General features: G+C 55.6%; 6 protein-coding genes across 6 annotated transcripts; 2 read left to right on the forward strand and 4 right to left on the reverse strand.

Moving 5' to 3' along the window:
* Positions 1–1,234: 1,234 nt before the first annotated feature.
* INS49_007299 (uncharacterized protein) lies at positions 1,235–2,509 on the reverse strand (the record flags this gene model as incomplete). The annotated part of the gene is made up of 1 exon (XM_043168064.1): positions 1,235–2,509. One exon carries the CDS (start codon positions 2,507–2,509, stop codon positions 1,235–1,237), a length of 1,275 nt encoding a protein of 424 aa, XP_043029208.1.
* Positions 2,510–3,996: 1,487 nt separating this feature from the next.
* Positions 3,997–4,449, reverse strand: INS49_007300 (uncharacterized protein; the record flags this gene model as incomplete). Its single annotated transcript, XM_043168065.1, has 1 exon — positions 3,997–4,449. The coding sequence occupies one exon, from the start codon at positions 4,447–4,449 to the stop codon at positions 3,997–3,999; it is 453 nt and encodes a 150-aa protein (XP_043029209.1).
* Positions 4,450–6,668: 2,219 nt separating this feature from the next.
* INS49_007301 (uncharacterized protein) lies at positions 6,669–7,748 on the reverse strand (the record flags this gene model as incomplete). Its single annotated transcript, XM_043168066.1, has 1 exon — positions 6,669–7,748. The coding sequence occupies one exon, from the start codon at positions 7,746–7,748 to the stop codon at positions 6,669–6,671; it is 1,080 nt and encodes a 359-aa protein (XP_043029210.1).
* Positions 7,749–9,011: 1,263 nt separating this feature from the next.
* INS49_007302 (uncharacterized protein) lies at positions 9,012–9,705 on the reverse strand (the record flags this gene model as incomplete). The annotated part of the gene is made up of 2 exons (XM_043168067.1): positions 9,012–9,238; positions 9,489–9,705. 2 exons carry the CDS (start codon positions 9,703–9,705, stop codon positions 9,012–9,014), a joined length of 444 nt encoding a protein of 147 aa, XP_043029211.1.
* A 2,471-nt stretch (positions 9,706–12,176) lies between these two features.
* On the forward strand, positions 12,177–14,261 carry INS49_007303 (uncharacterized protein; the record flags this gene model as incomplete). The annotated part of the gene is made up of 1 exon (XM_043168068.1): positions 12,177–14,261. The coding sequence occupies one exon, from the start codon at positions 12,177–12,179 to the stop codon at positions 14,259–14,261; it is 2,085 nt and encodes a 694-aa protein (XP_043029212.1).
* Positions 14,262–14,952: 691 nt separating this feature from the next.
* Positions 14,953–16,837, forward strand: INS49_007304 (uncharacterized protein; the record flags this gene model as incomplete). Its single annotated transcript, XM_043168069.1, has 2 exons — positions 14,953–16,119; positions 16,292–16,837. The coding sequence occupies 2 exons, from the start codon at positions 14,953–14,955 to the stop codon at positions 16,835–16,837; spliced, it is 1,713 nt and encodes a 570-aa protein (XP_043029213.1).
* Between the last annotated feature and the right edge of the window lie 609 nt (positions 16,838–17,446).

The following is a 17,446-nucleotide window of genomic DNA, read 5'->3' on the forward strand; positions in this document are numbered from 1 at the left end:
CTGAATTCAGCAGTTGGGATCGTGGTCTGCGCCAGTTGAGATAGATTTAGAGAGACAGCTGCCCACTTACTGTTAAGTTAACTTGCCCGGCCCGGATCTCGGCCCGGATCTCGGCCTCACCCCAATTTGGGCCGCCGTTTTCTACACAACGTGCCCGTTCCTCGTGTTGACTGGCAATCTATGAAGGGATCGAACCTTCGGCTGATTCTCAAGCGGTCATGCAGGGACGCATTCGGATATCGTCTTCAACAATGGCCTGAAATATACGATTCGGAGGATTTATGTCTTGCCGTTGCGCGCCTACTAACAAAAGATTATTTCCCCCGGTCGCAGAAGAAGCTTCCTGATAAAGTGGAAACCCAACATCCAGATATGTCCGACATTCGCTCGCTGTTTTATCGAAGCGCCACGAGTAATAGTGATGAACTTTGGGAGAACACAGCTATGATGATGGCCGCGCGGGCTGGCCGTATGGACATACTCCGGATGCTTACCCAGTCCGATCAAGGCCCTGCTCAGAGTGGTGGTTTCATACCCACCTTCTTTCTCAAATCTTACTTGGATACGGATTCACGCTCCAGTATCGAATCGGAAGAGGACTCCTTTCCGGGAGCAGCAACACTCGCCGATGTGGGAGGGTGGATAGCAAACTGTAGAATGGATGACCCACCTGTAAGGTCCTCCCTTTGTCTTGACTGCTGCTGTAGTTTCCTCAAAAGCAATTGCAGCGGAAGAAGTGGACTAATTTTTCTCTTGTTACTACCAGCCCGACGTGGGTGAACAGTTCTGGTGGCGACCGCTCAAAGACGATTGTCGGTACTCAAAACGCTTGAAGGAGCCGAAGTGCTGGCCACAGATCCTCAGGCACAATGATCGGCCAGAATTGTGTCCTACGCCTACGCAGATCGCCGCTTATAACGGCCACGTTGATATAGTACAATTCACTAATATCAAAGACTGTTCAAACTTGTGTTCACCTTGATTATTACTTTCATGACTGAGGATTGGTTCTTTTGGTTGTTTTGTTCCTCCATGAGGGTCTTCACTCAAAAAAAGGGTACGGGCTCAAGGTGGCTGGCTTCTTAGTGTATTTGCCTGACGCTCACTCCGACGGTGACCCGCGGTGACATATGTACCATGCAGATCCAAATTTGCTATTTACAAGAATTCCCATAGCTCGTGCCTTACTCCAACACGATGCACGCCTGCCATCGACACCTACACCTGAACACTCTTACACAGACGCAGTGACGTAGACAGTCTTGGTCCTCTTGGTGCACACCTTACCAGTGGAAGTAGGGGCAGCAGCCTCAACGGAGGAAGTAGGAGAGACCTGGGTGACGGCAGCAGCAGGGGCAGTAGACGGCGCAGACGAGCTGGCGACGGCCTGGGCAGCAGAGCCCGACGCAACGCCGGAGGGCGAAGCGCCAGTGGCGACAGCGGCGGCGGAGCTCGCCGCGGAGGAAGAGGCCACGCCGCCCGTGCCGGCGGCAGCCAGGGCGGACGAGACGGCGGTCCATGCGGGCTTCTTGGACAGGTTCTCGTCGTAGAGGCAGGCTTCGCCGGCGCCCTCGAAGGTGGACGGGACCCAGGAGAACTTGTCGTAGAAGTCCCACACGGTGACACCGACACAGTTCTCGACCTGCAGGCAGGCGTTGACAACGCTCGTGTAGTCGGTGGCCTGCTGCTGGACGGCGGCGGCGTCGGCGGGGACGGACGAGTGGCGCACGTCGAGCTCCGTGTAGGCGACCTCGACGCCCTTGGCGGTGAACTGCTCCAGGACGCCGGCGAGGTCCTTGGCGGAGGGGGTGTTGCCGACGATGAAGTGGCCCTGCATGCCGACGCCGTCGATCTTGGCGCCGGCGTTCTGGACCAGGTCGACGATTCCGAGGGCTGCGGTCGCTTTAGCTCCAGAGAACTCGATCGAGTAGTCGTTGTAGTAAAGCTTGGCGTCCGGGTCGGCGGCGGCCGCCGCCTTGAAGGCGATCGGGATGTAGGCCTCGCCGATGGTCTTGTAGAATACGTTGTCACGGAAGGAACCGTCTCCATTGTCGCTGATGGCCTCGTTCACGACATCCCAGGCGTAGCACTGGCCCTTGTAGTGCTCGACCTCGCCGGCAATGTGGGCCTCGAGAACGTCGATGAGGGTCTCGTTGGTCCACGAGCCCGAGGACACCCAGGAAGGCAGCTGGTTGTACCAGACGAGGTTGTGGCATCGAAGGAGCTGAGAGTTCTTCTTGGCAAGGTCGGCGATCACGTCACCCTTGGTGAAGGAGAAGGTGCCGTTCTGAGGCTCGATCGTGTCCCATTTCTGAGCGTTGCCAGGGGTAATCTGGCCGAACTCGGTGGCATCATTGAGGATGGCAGTGTAAGCTGTGTCAGTGAGCTCGGGGTTGTCGGTGGCGGAGCCGAAATATTTCAAGCCGGCTGCCACGGCGAGCTGGTGGAGCTGGGCGTTGGCACCTGTGGCGGCGGCCAGCGCCAGAGCTGCTTGAGAAGAGAAGTGCATTGTGCGAAGGCTGGCTTCAAACGAAAGACTGAAAAGAGAGTGACAGTTGGTGAACAGAGGGGGGAACCGAAGGAAGAACTCAGTGAAACTTCACTGGCAGGCCACAAGCATCGACTGGACGTGTTATATAAGAAGCGCAGGTGACAGCGGCCAGGGGCAGCGTCCAATATATCTCAGATACGAACCTACCACATGCGTGCTCCGATCTACCCGCTTGCCCGGAGAAAGCGACCGAACTTGGATGCCGGCTCGGAGCCTGTCCTGATTGAGGCTCGTTTGTGATTTTTCCGCATGTCGCATGGCATCATCCAGGGCGCTTAACCAGGGTTCTGTGAGATTGAGGACGACGGCGGGATACTTTGCAGGTATGCATGATGTGCCCCTTTCCCCATAGTGATCGTTTCGAAACAAGTAAAGTGGTAGAGGATCCACCGGCTCTAAATAGGCATCCCTGAGTCGGCCTAGCTCGGGCCAAGCTAAACTTAATCGGGAGCAAAAGCGCTCCGTTCTCAAGGAACAGGCCAGTCGCGTGTTTTCCAGCAGGATCAACTCCTGTAATTTCGTTTGAGCAGCCCTGGGTGTCTGATGAGTCTCCGGTACACCTGAGCCTTGCACGATGTCAAATTGATTTTCGCAAGGAGTAAACCTTTTCCGGGGGCTCTTGACAAGCGCAGGGATCCTGTCGATCGCGGCTCTATCAGTCCGATATCAGATGACAGGCACCCGGTCAGCAGATCTAGCCGGAGTGCAAACCTCGCACCACGACCCAGTAATAACCACATTCACCATGTTAAAGTGAGGGAGCAACTGGCGATCATTTCAACCACACTGCTCGAACGAGCCATCCAGATGTCGCTCGGCAAACTTGTGCGAGGGAACAGCCTCGGCCGTGGGCTTGAATCTGCGAACACCACGACATACAAATGGCACCACAACGACGTGCAGGGGAGATAATGGCATTGAACAGCAATAGAATGATACAGTAGGCAGGGAGGTCGTTCCCAAACTAAGAGGTTGTTGTGCCGCTCAATGGTTCCTGCCAGACTTTTCCTGGTTTAAAAGGTTACCCATGTGGGCTTGTCGTGTCTGGAGTTGTAAGGACACATGCAGAACTTCCGGATGAGCATGGTCAAAACTTATGTCTGCCCCCCCCCCCCCTCCTCTTTTCCTCGTGTCTCTTCGCCGATGGACCAGGCAGACCAATGGTCATACTCAGCGATCAAAAAGTCATAGCTGCTTGGTTTGTCCAACTCCATTTGCACCTAAGATAGCTGAGGCGCTGACTGCACGCCAATCAAAACCGTACAAAGGTTTATCACAGACTAACACGTGAAGCAGTGCGACTAATAGTTCCCGGGAGATACCACGCGAAGGTCACAGCCCCCAGGACCAAGTTCTATAGTCTTGAGTAAGCAATAAATTCAAGTCTAGCGATGAGACCCAAGATCAGAAAATAAGAGAAATAGACAACCGTCTTCATATCGACTTTAGACCTCAGCAAGAGTCGTAGCACCAATAGCCCGTCCGGACACAGGAATCAAAAAGCTGCTTCCCTGCACCTTCTTGTCCGAGCCCCGCGCCCCCTTCAACGCAGACGCATCAACACTCGCGAAAGAGCTGTTGGACCAGGTTCCCGAGTTCCACGAGTTGCCCGACGCAGTCACGATGATAACTTTCTCCGACTGGTACGGTCGCACGGAAATGGGAGACGTGGCAGTTACGCTTTTAGAGACCTGGATGTTAGCAGAAGGAGCATAGGTGCCCTGACGGAGGTAAATGGTGTCGCCGGCTGCGGCAGCAGTGACGGCCGACTGTATTGATCCGTACGGGGCCGCCTGGGTGCCGGAGCCGGTGCCAGTCGGGGACACGAAAATGTCGCGGGCTGTGACCCGGCTTAAGATGGCCAGGAGGGCAATCGGAAGAGCCTTGATTAGCGCCATGGTCGAAAGGGGTCTGATATTGTCAATGTCTAAGGAGCGCTGGCTCCAGCTACCCGACCTAGGTGTAACAGACGTTTTGTAGTTTATGTGCTCTATTTTCTCCCCCGTCGAGTCCCATTTCAAATCCCTAATTTCAAGCGACTCAGCATGCCAGCAAATCTCAATAGGTCAAAGGGATGTCAAATGTTGACAATTCTCCGGCTCTTGAGAATCGGTCAAATTTGAAATCCCCCAATTGTTGAAGTATATAGGTACCGCAATTGCACGGCAATTGCGGCGTCGCTTTTGGTTAATAGTTATAAGCCCGGTTTGCTGGCCTAGCGATATAAAACCCTAGGATTCTTTATACTTATTAATTTTATATTTTTTTACTTTAATAATATTAATTTATAAAAAGGTTTTAAGTTTAATCTTTATATATAATAATTTATATTTTAGGGTATATTTTAGTTAATTAGATTTTGCCTAAAATGGGGGGTATGTTAAAGTATATAGGTATCGCAATTGCACGGCAATTGCGGCGTCGCTTTTGTTCAACACCAATCATGCTCCCCCTTTTGTGGCAGCCAGGATGACTGCCAACACCACACCATGTGGAGATGGGGTCCTAAGATGGAAAATCCGGAAAAGATCGTTCCGTCGATGAATGTCTTGAGGGTCTTATCAATACGATGAACGACGTTGTGGTTCTTTAGGACACGCAATTATTCGCCTGTGCAGTCCTATTAACGTTGCTTTGGACGAGCGAAATAGCTTGCATTTCTTGACCCGACAGCATAACAGGACGTCTGGGCTAATCCGAGAAGCTTCAGCGCTTCCAGATGCCTCCAAGCAAAGGGCCCCAATTTTCCGCGCAGCACTTGCCAATGGGGTTGTATCATCATTTTATTGACAGCTTGGCAGTGATCACACTCCCCAGGTAGATTCAGATTGTGTGACTTCAGTGGGGTCCTGAGATTAAATACCATCAGGGACATAGCCGACCGACCATGTCTACCACGTCGTTGCAATAAATACATCACCCAGCCACTCACTACCTCCATATGCCAGTACAAAAAAAGAATGGAAATGTTCACGTTGTAGTAGGGAGTTTCGCGAAGGATCAATCCCCGCCAATGTGAGATTGATACGGCTGGCGGCGCCCGTAACATGCGGAGCGTTAAGCCTACAAAATATGGCTTTTAAGCCTCGTACACGAGAGTTCAGAAAATGGACAAGCGTGTGTCCTCTGAATGGTCCTGGGATGAGTAATTTCCAAGGTAACATTCCTGGACGTTCGACTGAGGTTCTCAGGACAGGCATTTTTGAACGGCGTCGCTTCGGGGGTTTGGCACCTCTGAGCGAAGTCAACACTAACTAGGCTCCTTAGCCACGTCATGGACACTTAAATTGCTTTAAAAGACAGGTAATTGTTGAGAGAACGCGTTGATCTGATTTTAGAGAGTTTCAGGATAGGACATCCGACACGGCAAAGAATGCGCCGTTGGGTACTTCAGTATGTGGCTCGGGCTATAGCGGAGTACGGAGTCGCCTGATCCTTTCGCTCTACCACTTGTAGCGTCTTAGTTTTATGAGAGGCTAGGCTAAGAGAAGATCTCAGCTACTCAGAATCTGAGCTAATAGGTAGTAGTGGCAGAATTAACGTATTATTCGACAAACGTTGTGAGTAAGACTGTTGGAAAACGGAGCCCTTAAATATGATGTAGGGCAGCTGTTGAGAATACGTCGAAAGGGACCAGTGCACTTGAAAGAGTTCAAAGGGGAGAGACACTCTTAGCTGAATTACTCAGAAAGTTACTCATACTTATACCTCGCCCACCTAAGAAGCCCCATCCCCAGGGGACCGTTTGTACCTCGGTTGCCGGCGGTACAAGAGGAAATTAGGGCAGCCTCGAGTATTTACGAGCCCAGAGATCAAAACTATACCGCAGACTTTAGCGCTCCTCGAGCTGGAGATCGCAGTGGTTCTGACGATGCGCGAAGCACACGACGTGCCAGCACACGAAGAGTGCAGGTATCCAAAGAAATCCAGAAAAGCGGCCAAGGTGATAAATAGACTAGATGGAAATAATTAAGCCTTGAATATCAGGAAAGGTTAAGTCGTATTGAATTGATGCACTGCCTAGGTACCAAGGTTGTTTTAGCCGTTACTAGTTCTGTATTGCTATAAACTTGAGCAAACGGATTACTAGAGCCTCGCACAAACACATCTCAGACGTTCAAAGCTTGCCCTTGGCATTCATCAACCTGAGCTTCTCCAAAGCATCTGATTGCACCTCTCGGACGATATCACCTGCAGCCTTCACTCCATGGATCAGTCCCACCGAGGCCCCCGCGTAGGTTGCAAGCCTTCCCTCTGGTCCCCAGCCACTATCGCCCGTCTTCGCAGCCTCGTCATGGCGCCTTTTGAGTTCATCGAAGGGGACGCCTTCCTGGTGTTCCAGAAACGATTTGTTGATGATGGTTCTTGGTTCGTATTCCGCCGGCCAGCCAAAAGTGCCCCTGAGATGGTTGTAGAGCAGGGTGCGCGTGGTCGCCACCGCGCCATCCGAAGCACGCACAATCTCGTTCTGATATCCCTTGCTGATGCGTGCCTCACTAGAAGCCAGGAATCGAGTGCCCATCACCGCACCCGAGGCCCCCAGACAAAGCGCCGCCGCAGCGCCCCGCCCGTCGGCGATGCCCCCCGCAGCCAGCAGAGGGATCCGGGAGCCTGCCATCGCATCCGCAACCTCTGGAAGCAGTGTCACGAGACCCATCCCATCCGTTGCCCGGCCGTGGCCACCCGCCTCTGCGCCCTGCACGACGACCACGTCCGGCCTCTCGGAGAGCTGCAGGAGCGCTCTTGCCTCCCCCAGCGTCCCGATCTGGATCCAAATCTGGGTCTCCGGGCATGCGCGGCGGATCTGGCGGGACCATGCTTCAAGCTCCCCCGGGCCCCCTCGTGGTGCGAAGAGCCAGGCTGCGCAGGGCTTGAACCTCTCGATGCTGGCGGCGGCTGCGTTGACGTCGTCTGCCCATAGCTGGAAGCCGATGCCGACCGGGAGGCAAGAACTCGCCGGTGGAAACAAGTTTGACATAGACGAAGGCGAAGACGTGCGCGCGTTGTTGACCAGTCTAGACGCCTCCTCGAGGTTGACACTGATGTCTTGTGTGTTGGCTGCGGGCCCGATGAATCCCAAGCCGCCCGCGCGGGACACGGCGACGGCCAGCGCTGGCCCCGACATGACGCGCATCGGGGCACTGGCAATGAAGGGCCGTGATACCCAAGGGTAGCGTGCTAACAGTTCCGCAGCCATGACCGGTCCTGGGGATCGCACTGTACTGTGTGAGACGAGAGAAGATAGTGGAGAGCTGAGACAAGAGCAAGGGTCGAGGCCAGCGAAGTAACACCAGTAATAAAAAGACCGGGCAAACGGCAAAGCACAATGTTCTTTCAGTGATGCATCCTTTTGGGCGCGTTCGTCCGGAGAGCCGCCGTGGCCCACAAACAAACCTTTCCGACAATGCCGCCGGGTTTTGCGGCAACCGACTATTCGACTTGCGTCCTCCAATGACTCGGCTCCCGCAGCTATCCGCAATATCCGTGATCACGATTCCGATCCCATTTGCCTTTCAAGATTTACAATATGGTGTGTCGCAGAAAACGAAGAGCCAGCTCCTCTGGTAGTATATCAACGGACACAATGGTTGGGACAGGACTTGATCAAGGTAGCTAGCTATCTTGGAATTGCATGGCCCCGTACCGGAGATGTGCGCCAACTCTTTGGGGGACCAAATTCCAGACACCTCATCTGTGGACAGTTTAAGCTGCATGCCACTGAATTTCCAAGTGCTGAGGCTGCACATGGACATGAGCCGATTGGGTCGGCAATTTTATGTACAATTGTGGGACAATGTGGTGAGCGAAGCAACTGAGGATCAAAATAATCGAGCTCTCCGCCCAAAGCGGTTAGTGTGAATTGTCTAACATGGCGACGTCCCTGGCACTAATGTCATGACAACTAGATTTGTCGTCGTACTGAAAGTGTCCTGGAAAACTCATAGACCGATGGGTAGAAGCAATGAAATAGTCAAAAGTCCACAATGACGCACTTCCAGAGTATGGACAGAACAGAATAAACATAGAAGTAGACTTTGGACTGCAGTAGAACATTTCAGTCGGCAGGAGCAAGGTTTCAAACCCAAGTGTTGAATGTGATGTGGCATGAATTGCAAAAGAGCAAAGCTGCACTGTGTGTACCTATATCACGGCTCCCCCATCCGCTCCCATGGAACAGTACGACGGACACTCAAACCCCTATTTGAGCCGTTGTGACGCCGAGAATCCTTGCTCTTCTGCCAACCTCAACGTAACTTATTGAAACCATACAGCCCTGTGACGCGCAAAAGCAGCTGCCAGTGTGCAGTACACTGGCTAACCTATATTTTGTGACAAGCCCTGATCACGTTTACCCAATGAGGACATGGATGCAGAGTAGTATCTAGGCCCACTCCCGCAAATACTATTGCGGACACATCCAACACGCGATACCGATTGCGAATACGAGATGGGCATGCCCTCACCAGGCTCCGGTCTCGGGCCTCTTATACTCGCCGTTCGCTATCATCTCGTTGATGGTCCTCTCGGTGACCTGCATGGCCTCCACACCAGCGGGCGTTCCGCAGTAGACGGTCGCCTGCAGCACGACCTCCCTGATCTCGACCTCCGTGAGGCCGTTGTTGATGGCGCCGCGGGTGTGCAATACAAGCTCAAGCCATGCCTTCTGGGCAATGATTATTCCCAGGTCTGTATGGGGCAAGCAACCAACCCAGGCACTGGTTAGCAGACGTCATCCACTTGGCACCCTGGCCGCGTAAACAGAAAAGAGAATCCGGGGAATTGTCGATTCGCCACTGGTCCCACGATGGCCCTCCTGGCCCCCCCGTAGGAGGAGCCCGTAGCGAGGTGGTATAACAAGGAGGGTGTAGGAGCACAGGTTGATGATGACCCGTGGTTCGTCGTGTGTGTGTGGGTAGGGGGAGTGGGTTACACTTACTCAGGAGGCTGCGTTGCTTGCGATCCAGGCCCGGCCTCTTCCAGATGGTGCCCCAGGCCCACTCGGTGATGAGCTCCTGCCCCGGCCGCGTAAACGGGGTTGCGTTCTTCACAGCATTGTCGACGTACTCGTGGCCGAGGACAGCCCGGCGAACCTCCAGCCCCTCTTCGAAGAGCCGGCTGTGCAGTTCGGCGAGGTTTGGGTCTGTGGCGGACATCTTAGCCAGTGGATCAAAATAGTGAGGCCCGAATCAGGGTTCAGATGATACGAGTTGAAGGTGGCTTTGGCTCTGGTCTCGAGGTGAAAGCCAGGGTGCCCGATGGGTGACAGTGACCGCTTCTGCCATGCTGGTGTGGCGAGGCTTGTGTCTCTTATATGTGCTCAGCCACCTTACAGGCCGGGTTGAGATGGAGAGGCTCAGGGATCCTGGAGAAGGCATCGTGAGATCTACTATTTAACTCGATGTCCCTCCCAGCAGCCGCCGGTGCGGGCCGTGCGGCAAATGCGGTCCGCCCAGCCAGCTTCCAGCATGCCTCCATTCATCCGTGAAGATCCACACGGGTTCGTGGTGATCAACGAGCATAATACGTACAAGCCCCACCGATCGCATACTCCACAGCGGCATATGCCCCACGCCCGTGGCCCGCAAACCAGGCCCGGGTAAGGAGGATTGCAACCGACACAAGTCAGCCTCTTGCAGTATACCTTGCAGCCGAAACAGGCGATCTGCCGCTTTGCGGGCCGGCCGTTAATTTAAACTTTACGCTGCTAAGCTTTGCACCAAGGCAGATCACCGAACAACGTCCCCACAACCAAATACAACGGTGACTTCCATGCCAAGGCGCTACCCGGCGTGAACAAGAGGTAGATGCATCGTCGTCAGCTGCAGCACAGAGGAGGCCAGGTCCAGCCATCGGCGACTTCCACTCAGATGCCCCCGTGGCCACTTGGATGCCTGCTGCTAATGTCCCCAGCCGCCGTCTGCATAATTTTCGCAAGGAAGATGCGCTGTTGTCGGTGATAAGTGGAGATTTGTAACACACCTGGCTACTACATGGTATCAGATTTGATCTCGTCGATTTAATGAACCTAGAAACCGTCAATGACGACATAGTGTCAACGACATTGCCGACGACTTTTGTGATAAACAACTCGTCAGAAGAGAACAATAGAGCCGCTGTCCAGCCATCACAGTGTACCGCCACATCACCCAGAGGAGTAGAAAAATCAATAGGTCTCTACCCTCATTACCAAGCGGCGCCTGGGAATTCCAATGGGACGGGAAGTTCCTCCAAGCAGAGTTGTGGGCTGGTTCGTGTTGGACTTTCCTCCTCTACACCGGAATCACTCAAAGGGGAATACTCTGCATGCCCGGCGCCTACGCCCACGCTTAAAGGCACCACTTCGATTACCACCACAACGATGCTGGCGAACCATGATCTGGTCCTAAGTCATCCGATATGTGTCTCAAAGCTGACTCTGCTTGCAGAGCGGGTGACAACTTCACTTACACTCGACCGGCTATAATTGGGCATGAGAATCCACATGTCCTCGCTATCGGGCTGGATTGGATCGCCCGCCTGCTTGACCCTCTGAAAATACCCTCTTTTCCTCGCATATTTATGGAGAATAAGCAGCAGAGCTCCTGCTCCCACAAATTCGAGCGCAGGTCGAAGTTCTCTGCTGCTCCACGCAATCCACTTCATGTTGAACTAACAAAATCAAAGCCGGCCGAAGTATAGCCAGGGACCGTTGGATGATCATTCAGGGTCCGACTACTCCAGCCCTGGGATTCCTGATGCTGTAATGGAACAGATCATCCACCCGCTGTCTGCCTGGAACCGCAAGCTTCCCTCGAATGAGGGGAGAGAGAGACCAGTTTACCGTCCTGTCTGGGCTAGATGCAGGAATGGAGCCCGTAAATGGATACAGTCGGGTCAACGCGTGTATATCCACCTACGGCCCCTTTGAGTATACTGTACTCGTCCCTGCGGGACGTCGTTCTCGGCCACGGATAGTTGTGAAGGTTCCGATCGATGCTGACGATAGAGTTCCATCGCCGAAGAGCCCGTAGATCGTGGGCCTTGGGGCCATCACGGTCAATTGGCCCGCTGGTGACCGGAAACGGAGGGAGTACCCACAGGATCTCGTGGAGGTCGTCGAACAAAGGTTTTGGAGGGTATAAGTGCCGTTTCTGGATGGGATCAAGGATATTGACTCGAATTCTGAAAAGACGCGCACCATGGAGCACGCAAGAAGGGCTGGCGTAGTAGAATTTAGGTAATTGAGTCCCAGTGTACTATGCCCTGATTTGTAACACCGAGGCTACCAGCATCCCAAAGCGGACATGAGGCTCAGAATGATGGTTCACCACATATCCCCGCCGTAAGCGAGACGAACACACGACACCACCACATGCAGGACCCCTTCGTACGGAATCAACACATGTCCGCCTGGTGTCTAGATGGTTCCGAGGCAGATGCTGTCCTCAGCAAGGCCTAGAGAATCGAGCACGACACTAAGCTCTGTTCAAGCATAAATAGATAGCCTCGCCCGTCCGTTCTACGATGGCTTTTCTTTCCTCAGTTGACCATCTCCTCTCGAGCAGCCTAGTTCAGACCAGGACTTCAGGAGCAACTCGAGCTCAGACCAAACCCCAAAAAAGATCTATACCCAAGTCTTTTCATCATGGATTACACCACCAGCAGCAGCAGTGCTCTTGCCTCTCTGGCAGAGGCAGTTGGCACGACATCCTGCGGGGCCACTGATGCCCAAGTCGCCATCGTCGGGGCAGGTCCTCGAGGGTCCAGCACCCTGGAGCGCCTCTGCGCCTCCGCCAAGGACTTCCTCGCGCCGGGCTCGCGGCTGACGGTCCACGTCGTCGACCCGTCGCCCCCCGGCGCCGGGCGCGTCTGGCGCACCGACCAGCCGCAGGTCCTGCTGATGAACACGGTCGCGTCCCAGATCTCGCTGTACACGGACGAGAGCGTGACCGTCGAGGGCCCCATCTGCCCCGGGCCGAGCCTGCACGAGTGGGCGGTCTCGGTCGGCGGCGTGCCCGAGCTGGGGCCCGACGACTACCCGACCCGCGCCCTGTACGGCCGGTACCTCGAGTGGGTCTTTGCCGAGACGGTGCGCAACGCGCCGGAGGGCATCGAGGTCGAGGTGCACGCGGCGCGCGCGGTCCGCCTCGACGACGGGCCCGGCGGCAGCCAGGTGCTCAGCCTGTCCAACGGCCGGTCCCTGTACGGCCTCGCCGCCGTGATGCTCGCCCACGGCCACCTGCCGCTGCTCCAGAGCCCCGAGGAGCTGCGCCTGGCGACCCACGCGGCGCGGCACAACCTGCGCTACATCGCGCCGTCCAACCCGGCCGACGTCGAGCTCTCGGTCATCGCCCCCGGCGAGCCCGTCTTCCTGCGCGGCCTGGGCCTGAACTTCTTCGACTACATGGCCCAGTTGACCATGGGCCGCGGAGGCCGCTTCAGCCGCAACACGTCTACCGGCAGCCTGCAGTACCACCCCTCGGGCACCGAACCGAAGATGTTCGCAGGCTCCCGCCGTGGCATCCCATACCAGTCCCGCGGCGCGAACGCCAAAGGCCCATACGGCCGCCACTACCCGCTGCTCCTCACCGAGGACGTGATCGCCGCCTTCCGCAAGCGTTCCGAGTCGGGCAACCCGCCTGACTTCCTCGCCGAGGTGTGGCCGATCATCGCGAAGGAGGTGGAGACGGTCTACTACAGGTGCCTGCTGAAGCGGGAAGGCAAGGAGCACGCCGGGTTCCAGGAGCGCTACCTCGCCGTCCCGTACGCCAGCCCCCAGGAGACGGAGATCCTCGACGAGGTCGGCGTGCCCGCGGAGAAGCGCTGGTCCTGGGACCGGATCTCGAAGCCCCAGGGCAAGCGCACCTTCGCCTCGGCCGACGAGTGGCGCGACTGGCTGAAGACGTACCTGCGCCAGGACGCCGAGGAGGCGGCGCTCAACAACGTCGACGGGCCCCTCAAGGCGGCGCTGGACGTGCTGCGCGACCTGCGCAACGAGGTGCGGCTGGTGGTCGACCACGCCGGGCTGGGCGGCGAGTCGCGGCGCGACCACCTGGACGGCTGGTACACGCCCCTCAACGGGTTCCTGTCCATCGGCCCGCCGCTGCAGCGCATCGAGCAGATGGTGGCCCTGATGGAGGCGGGCGTGCTCGAGGTCCTGGGCCCGCGGCCCGAGGTGCGCGAGGTGCGCGGGCCCGAGGGCGCGTGGCTGGTGCGGTCGCCGCTGGTGCCCGGCGAGGCGGTGCGCGTCACCACCCTCATCGAGGCGCGCCTGGCCGAGCCCAACCTCGCCCGCACCGCCGACGAGCTGCTCTCCCACCTGCTGCGCACCAGCCAGTGCCGCGCCCACACCCTCGACGGCTACGACACGGGCGGCCTCGACGTCACCGAGAGCCCCTACCACATCATCGACGCCTGGGGCCGCCCGCACGCGAGGCGCTTCGCCGTCGGCGTCCCCACCGAGGGCGTGCACTGGGTCACGGCCGCTGGCGTCAGGCCCGGTGTCAACTCGGTCACGCTGCAGGACAACGACGCCATGGCCCGCGCCGCGCTGCGCGTCGCGGCCTCCGAGGCAGACGGCTCCAACGCGGCGCTGGAGCTCGAGGTCCAGGCCCAGCTGGAGACGCGCCCCATCCTCGAGGCCGCCAGTGCCGTCCTGCAGGAGGCAGTCCCGCGGGGACGCCCCATGGAAAGCCTTATCCAGCCCTCCACAAACGGTGTGAAGGCGTGAGGGCGTGAGGGCGTGAGGGTGTGAAGAGGTGGAGATGTGGAGGTGCACATGCGAGGAGGTGTGAAGCGTGATTCGCGGGCGAATTTCAGGTTTTAGACAGCAACACTCCCCCTTGTGGACCTGTAGTGATCATAGCTTAGTCAGCAGGTTTACAGAGTGTCAATAAGAAACTTCCTTACATACTAAGAAGACAGACTTAGCACAATCCCATTTTATGGTAGAGTTAAGTAGTAAAATTCTTATAGATTGTTATATTTTGTGATTACTACTCCTATTGCTTATAGCTATAATTGGGGACCTTAAAGAGAACTTTACATAACTTGTTATAGGGAATAAAGTCAAAGCTTACATGAGCTTTTCACTAGATTAACCATGCACTGCGTCGGCAATGCACCTCTGTACCGTCTCTTTTATGCTCTGCGAATCTCCGTATTCTTATTAGTTACGTGGGAATGATTGTACCTGAAGGTGAATTAATCCAAGCATTTAACCCCGCATCTACGAAGTGCCTTGCGATGTCCTGTTCGAGTGCCTGGCCGCTGCTACACGCACAGTACATGCGGCCTGTGCACATCAACGTAAGGAGGGTGTCAGCATACCTTTTCTCCAATGCCCAATTCCATTTTCCCTTTCTACACCACTGCTCTCTACCTCATCAGCACAGGTTGCATCTGATGATTGGCTTCTCGTTATGGCTACCGAGACCGCCACCGTAGACCCATCGGACGTCGTCACCAGCAGCAGCATCGACCTGGACAAGGCTGCAGACGCGCATCAGCAACAGCATCAGCACCACCAGCGCGTTTCCCCAAGGGAAGCCCAAGATGCCACGACCACCTCTCCTCCCGCCGAAACCAAACCCTTCAAGCCCACGCGAGCCTTCTGGCTCGTCATGCTGTCCATTGCGGTCCTGTCCCTCTGCGGTTCTGTCGAATCCACCGTCGTCGTGAACGCCCTGCCCACCATCGTCGCAGCCTTGGGCGGTGGCAACCTGTACCTCTGGGTGCCCAACGCCTTCTTCCTAGCCTCCATCGCAGTGCTCCCACTGTTTGCCCAAGTAAGCGACGTCTTCGGCCGCCGGAACTTGCTGCTGGGTGCCGCCTCGTTGTTCGTTCTCGGCTGCGCCCTGGGCGGCGCCAGCAGCTCCATGGCCATGCTCATCGTGGCCCGCACCATCCAAGGCATAGGCAGCGGCGGCGTCGACACCCTCACCGAGACCGTCATTCTGGACCTGGTGCCGCTGCGCGAACGCGGCAAGTACATTGCCCTGGTTCAAATAGGCACCACCCTCGGCTACGTTGGGGGACCCTTCGTCGGCGGCCTGGTCGTCGTGGACCTCGGCTGGCCATGGGTCTTCTATCTCAATGTCGTCCTCTCCGGCGTTGCGCTCGTCATGTTCTTCTTCTTCCTTCGCGTTAAGCATCGGCGTGGTCAGAGCCTGTGGTCCAGGATCAGACGGCTCGACTTCGGCGGCAACGCCATCTTTATCGGGGCCGTCGTCGCCGTGCTGTTGGCAATGACCTGGGCCGGGCCTGTGTATCAGTGGAACAGCGCCCAGATTATTACACCCCTCGTCATCGGTCTACTGGGTCTCTTGGCCTTCATCGCCTTTGAGTGGACTCCTCGACTTGCTCCAGAGCCCTCATTTCTGCGCGTCATCGTGTCCAATCGCACGTCGGCAGCAGTACTTACCATGACCCTGGTCAACTCGATAACCATGTATGGCACCTTCTACTTCTTGCCTGTCTACTTTCAAGGCGTGCTTGCGAAATCCCCACTGAATTCCGGGATTGGCCTTGCTCCCATGTCCGCCGCTGTGATTCCCTTCGCCATCGTTGCTGGCACGTTGCTATCCAAGGTAGGCAAGTATCGGCCGATCCACATCTTCGGCTGGTCTGCCATGCTTGTTGCCGTTGGTCTATTCAGTACTCTCAACCGCAATTCCTCGACGGCGGCGTGGGCATGCTTTGAAATACTGGGTGCCGCTGGTCTAGGTGCGCTCAGCGTCTCACTGATACCAGCGCTGCAAGCGCCGCTCGAGGAGCGCTACGCCGCAACTTCTATCCGGCATGTACAGCTTCTTCCGTGGATTCGGCGCCATCTGGGGTGTTACCATTCCGTCAGTCATCTTCAACAACGCCGTAAAGCAGCAAGTTACGGCCGATCCGTCGGCTTTCGCCACGAACCCGACCTTGGCCGCACGCCTTGCCGACGGTCAGGCCTACGGGCTCGCCACCAAAGCCTTCCTAGACTCCCTGGGGCCGTCGGATAGCCGACTCCGGGATCACGTTATTGCCATCTTTGAACACGCCATTCACATCGTCTTCTATGCCTTGGTGGCTTTTGCCGGCCTTGGCCTGCTTCTGGTGTTCCTAGAAAATGAGGTCCTGATGCGGACGGAGAACGCTACCGAGTTTGGCCTTGAGGAGGATGGGAACAATAAAGGCGGAGTCAACGACAGTGGGGAGTCAGCCGGCGGTCTGATGGCTTCTGCTGATGTGATTCGACACAGTAATGGTAGCGGCGTGAGGTCTAGAGTTGTCGATGGTATCGCGCTGGAAGAAGTGTCACGATAAAAATGCCTTCTTACTACTCAATGACACCCAGGAGGTGCTTGATTTCTTTAACTGGTTTTGCTGGTTTCGTTTCTTAACCCATATACATTCTCTTTAAAAAGAAAGCCATAAACTCTAATAAATTATATTAGTAAAACTATTCATGACAATAACTTATACTACTTTAAGAATATGAGTTTATTTATTAATAAGCTAGTAAGGTATACTACAACCTAGTGATTCTAAAGTACCCATTTGCAACAGGTTATGAGCGTGGCCATTCATGAATCTCATCATACCAACCATGGTTCTCCCATGAAATGCACAGCATCTGAATTGCACCATCAGTACATGAACTTCTGTAATGAGTGGACCATGTGTGTCAAAGGCGCAAAAACTGTTGACACGGTACTAAACGGGAGCTTTGAATGCCTAACCACTGCATTCCTTGGAACAGAGGTGGGGGACAAATTGATGCACGACTCAACAAACGGGAAAAAAGGAGCCTCAGCACTTGCGTTCGATGCTGATGGTGAGGGGCGTTTCAGATGGATATTCCCAATGGACCACATCTTGGGATCACGCATGCACCCCCATTGTACTATTTATGTGTCTGTAAAGACTGTAGTA

Source organism: Diaporthe citri (genome assembly GCF_014595645.1).
Source record: "Diaporthe citri strain NFHF-8-4 chromosome Unknown scaffold_2, whole genome shotgun sequence".
In the NCBI taxonomy this organism is placed as follows: domain Eukaryota; kingdom Fungi; phylum Ascomycota; class Sordariomycetes; order Diaporthales; family Diaporthaceae; genus Diaporthe; species Diaporthe citri.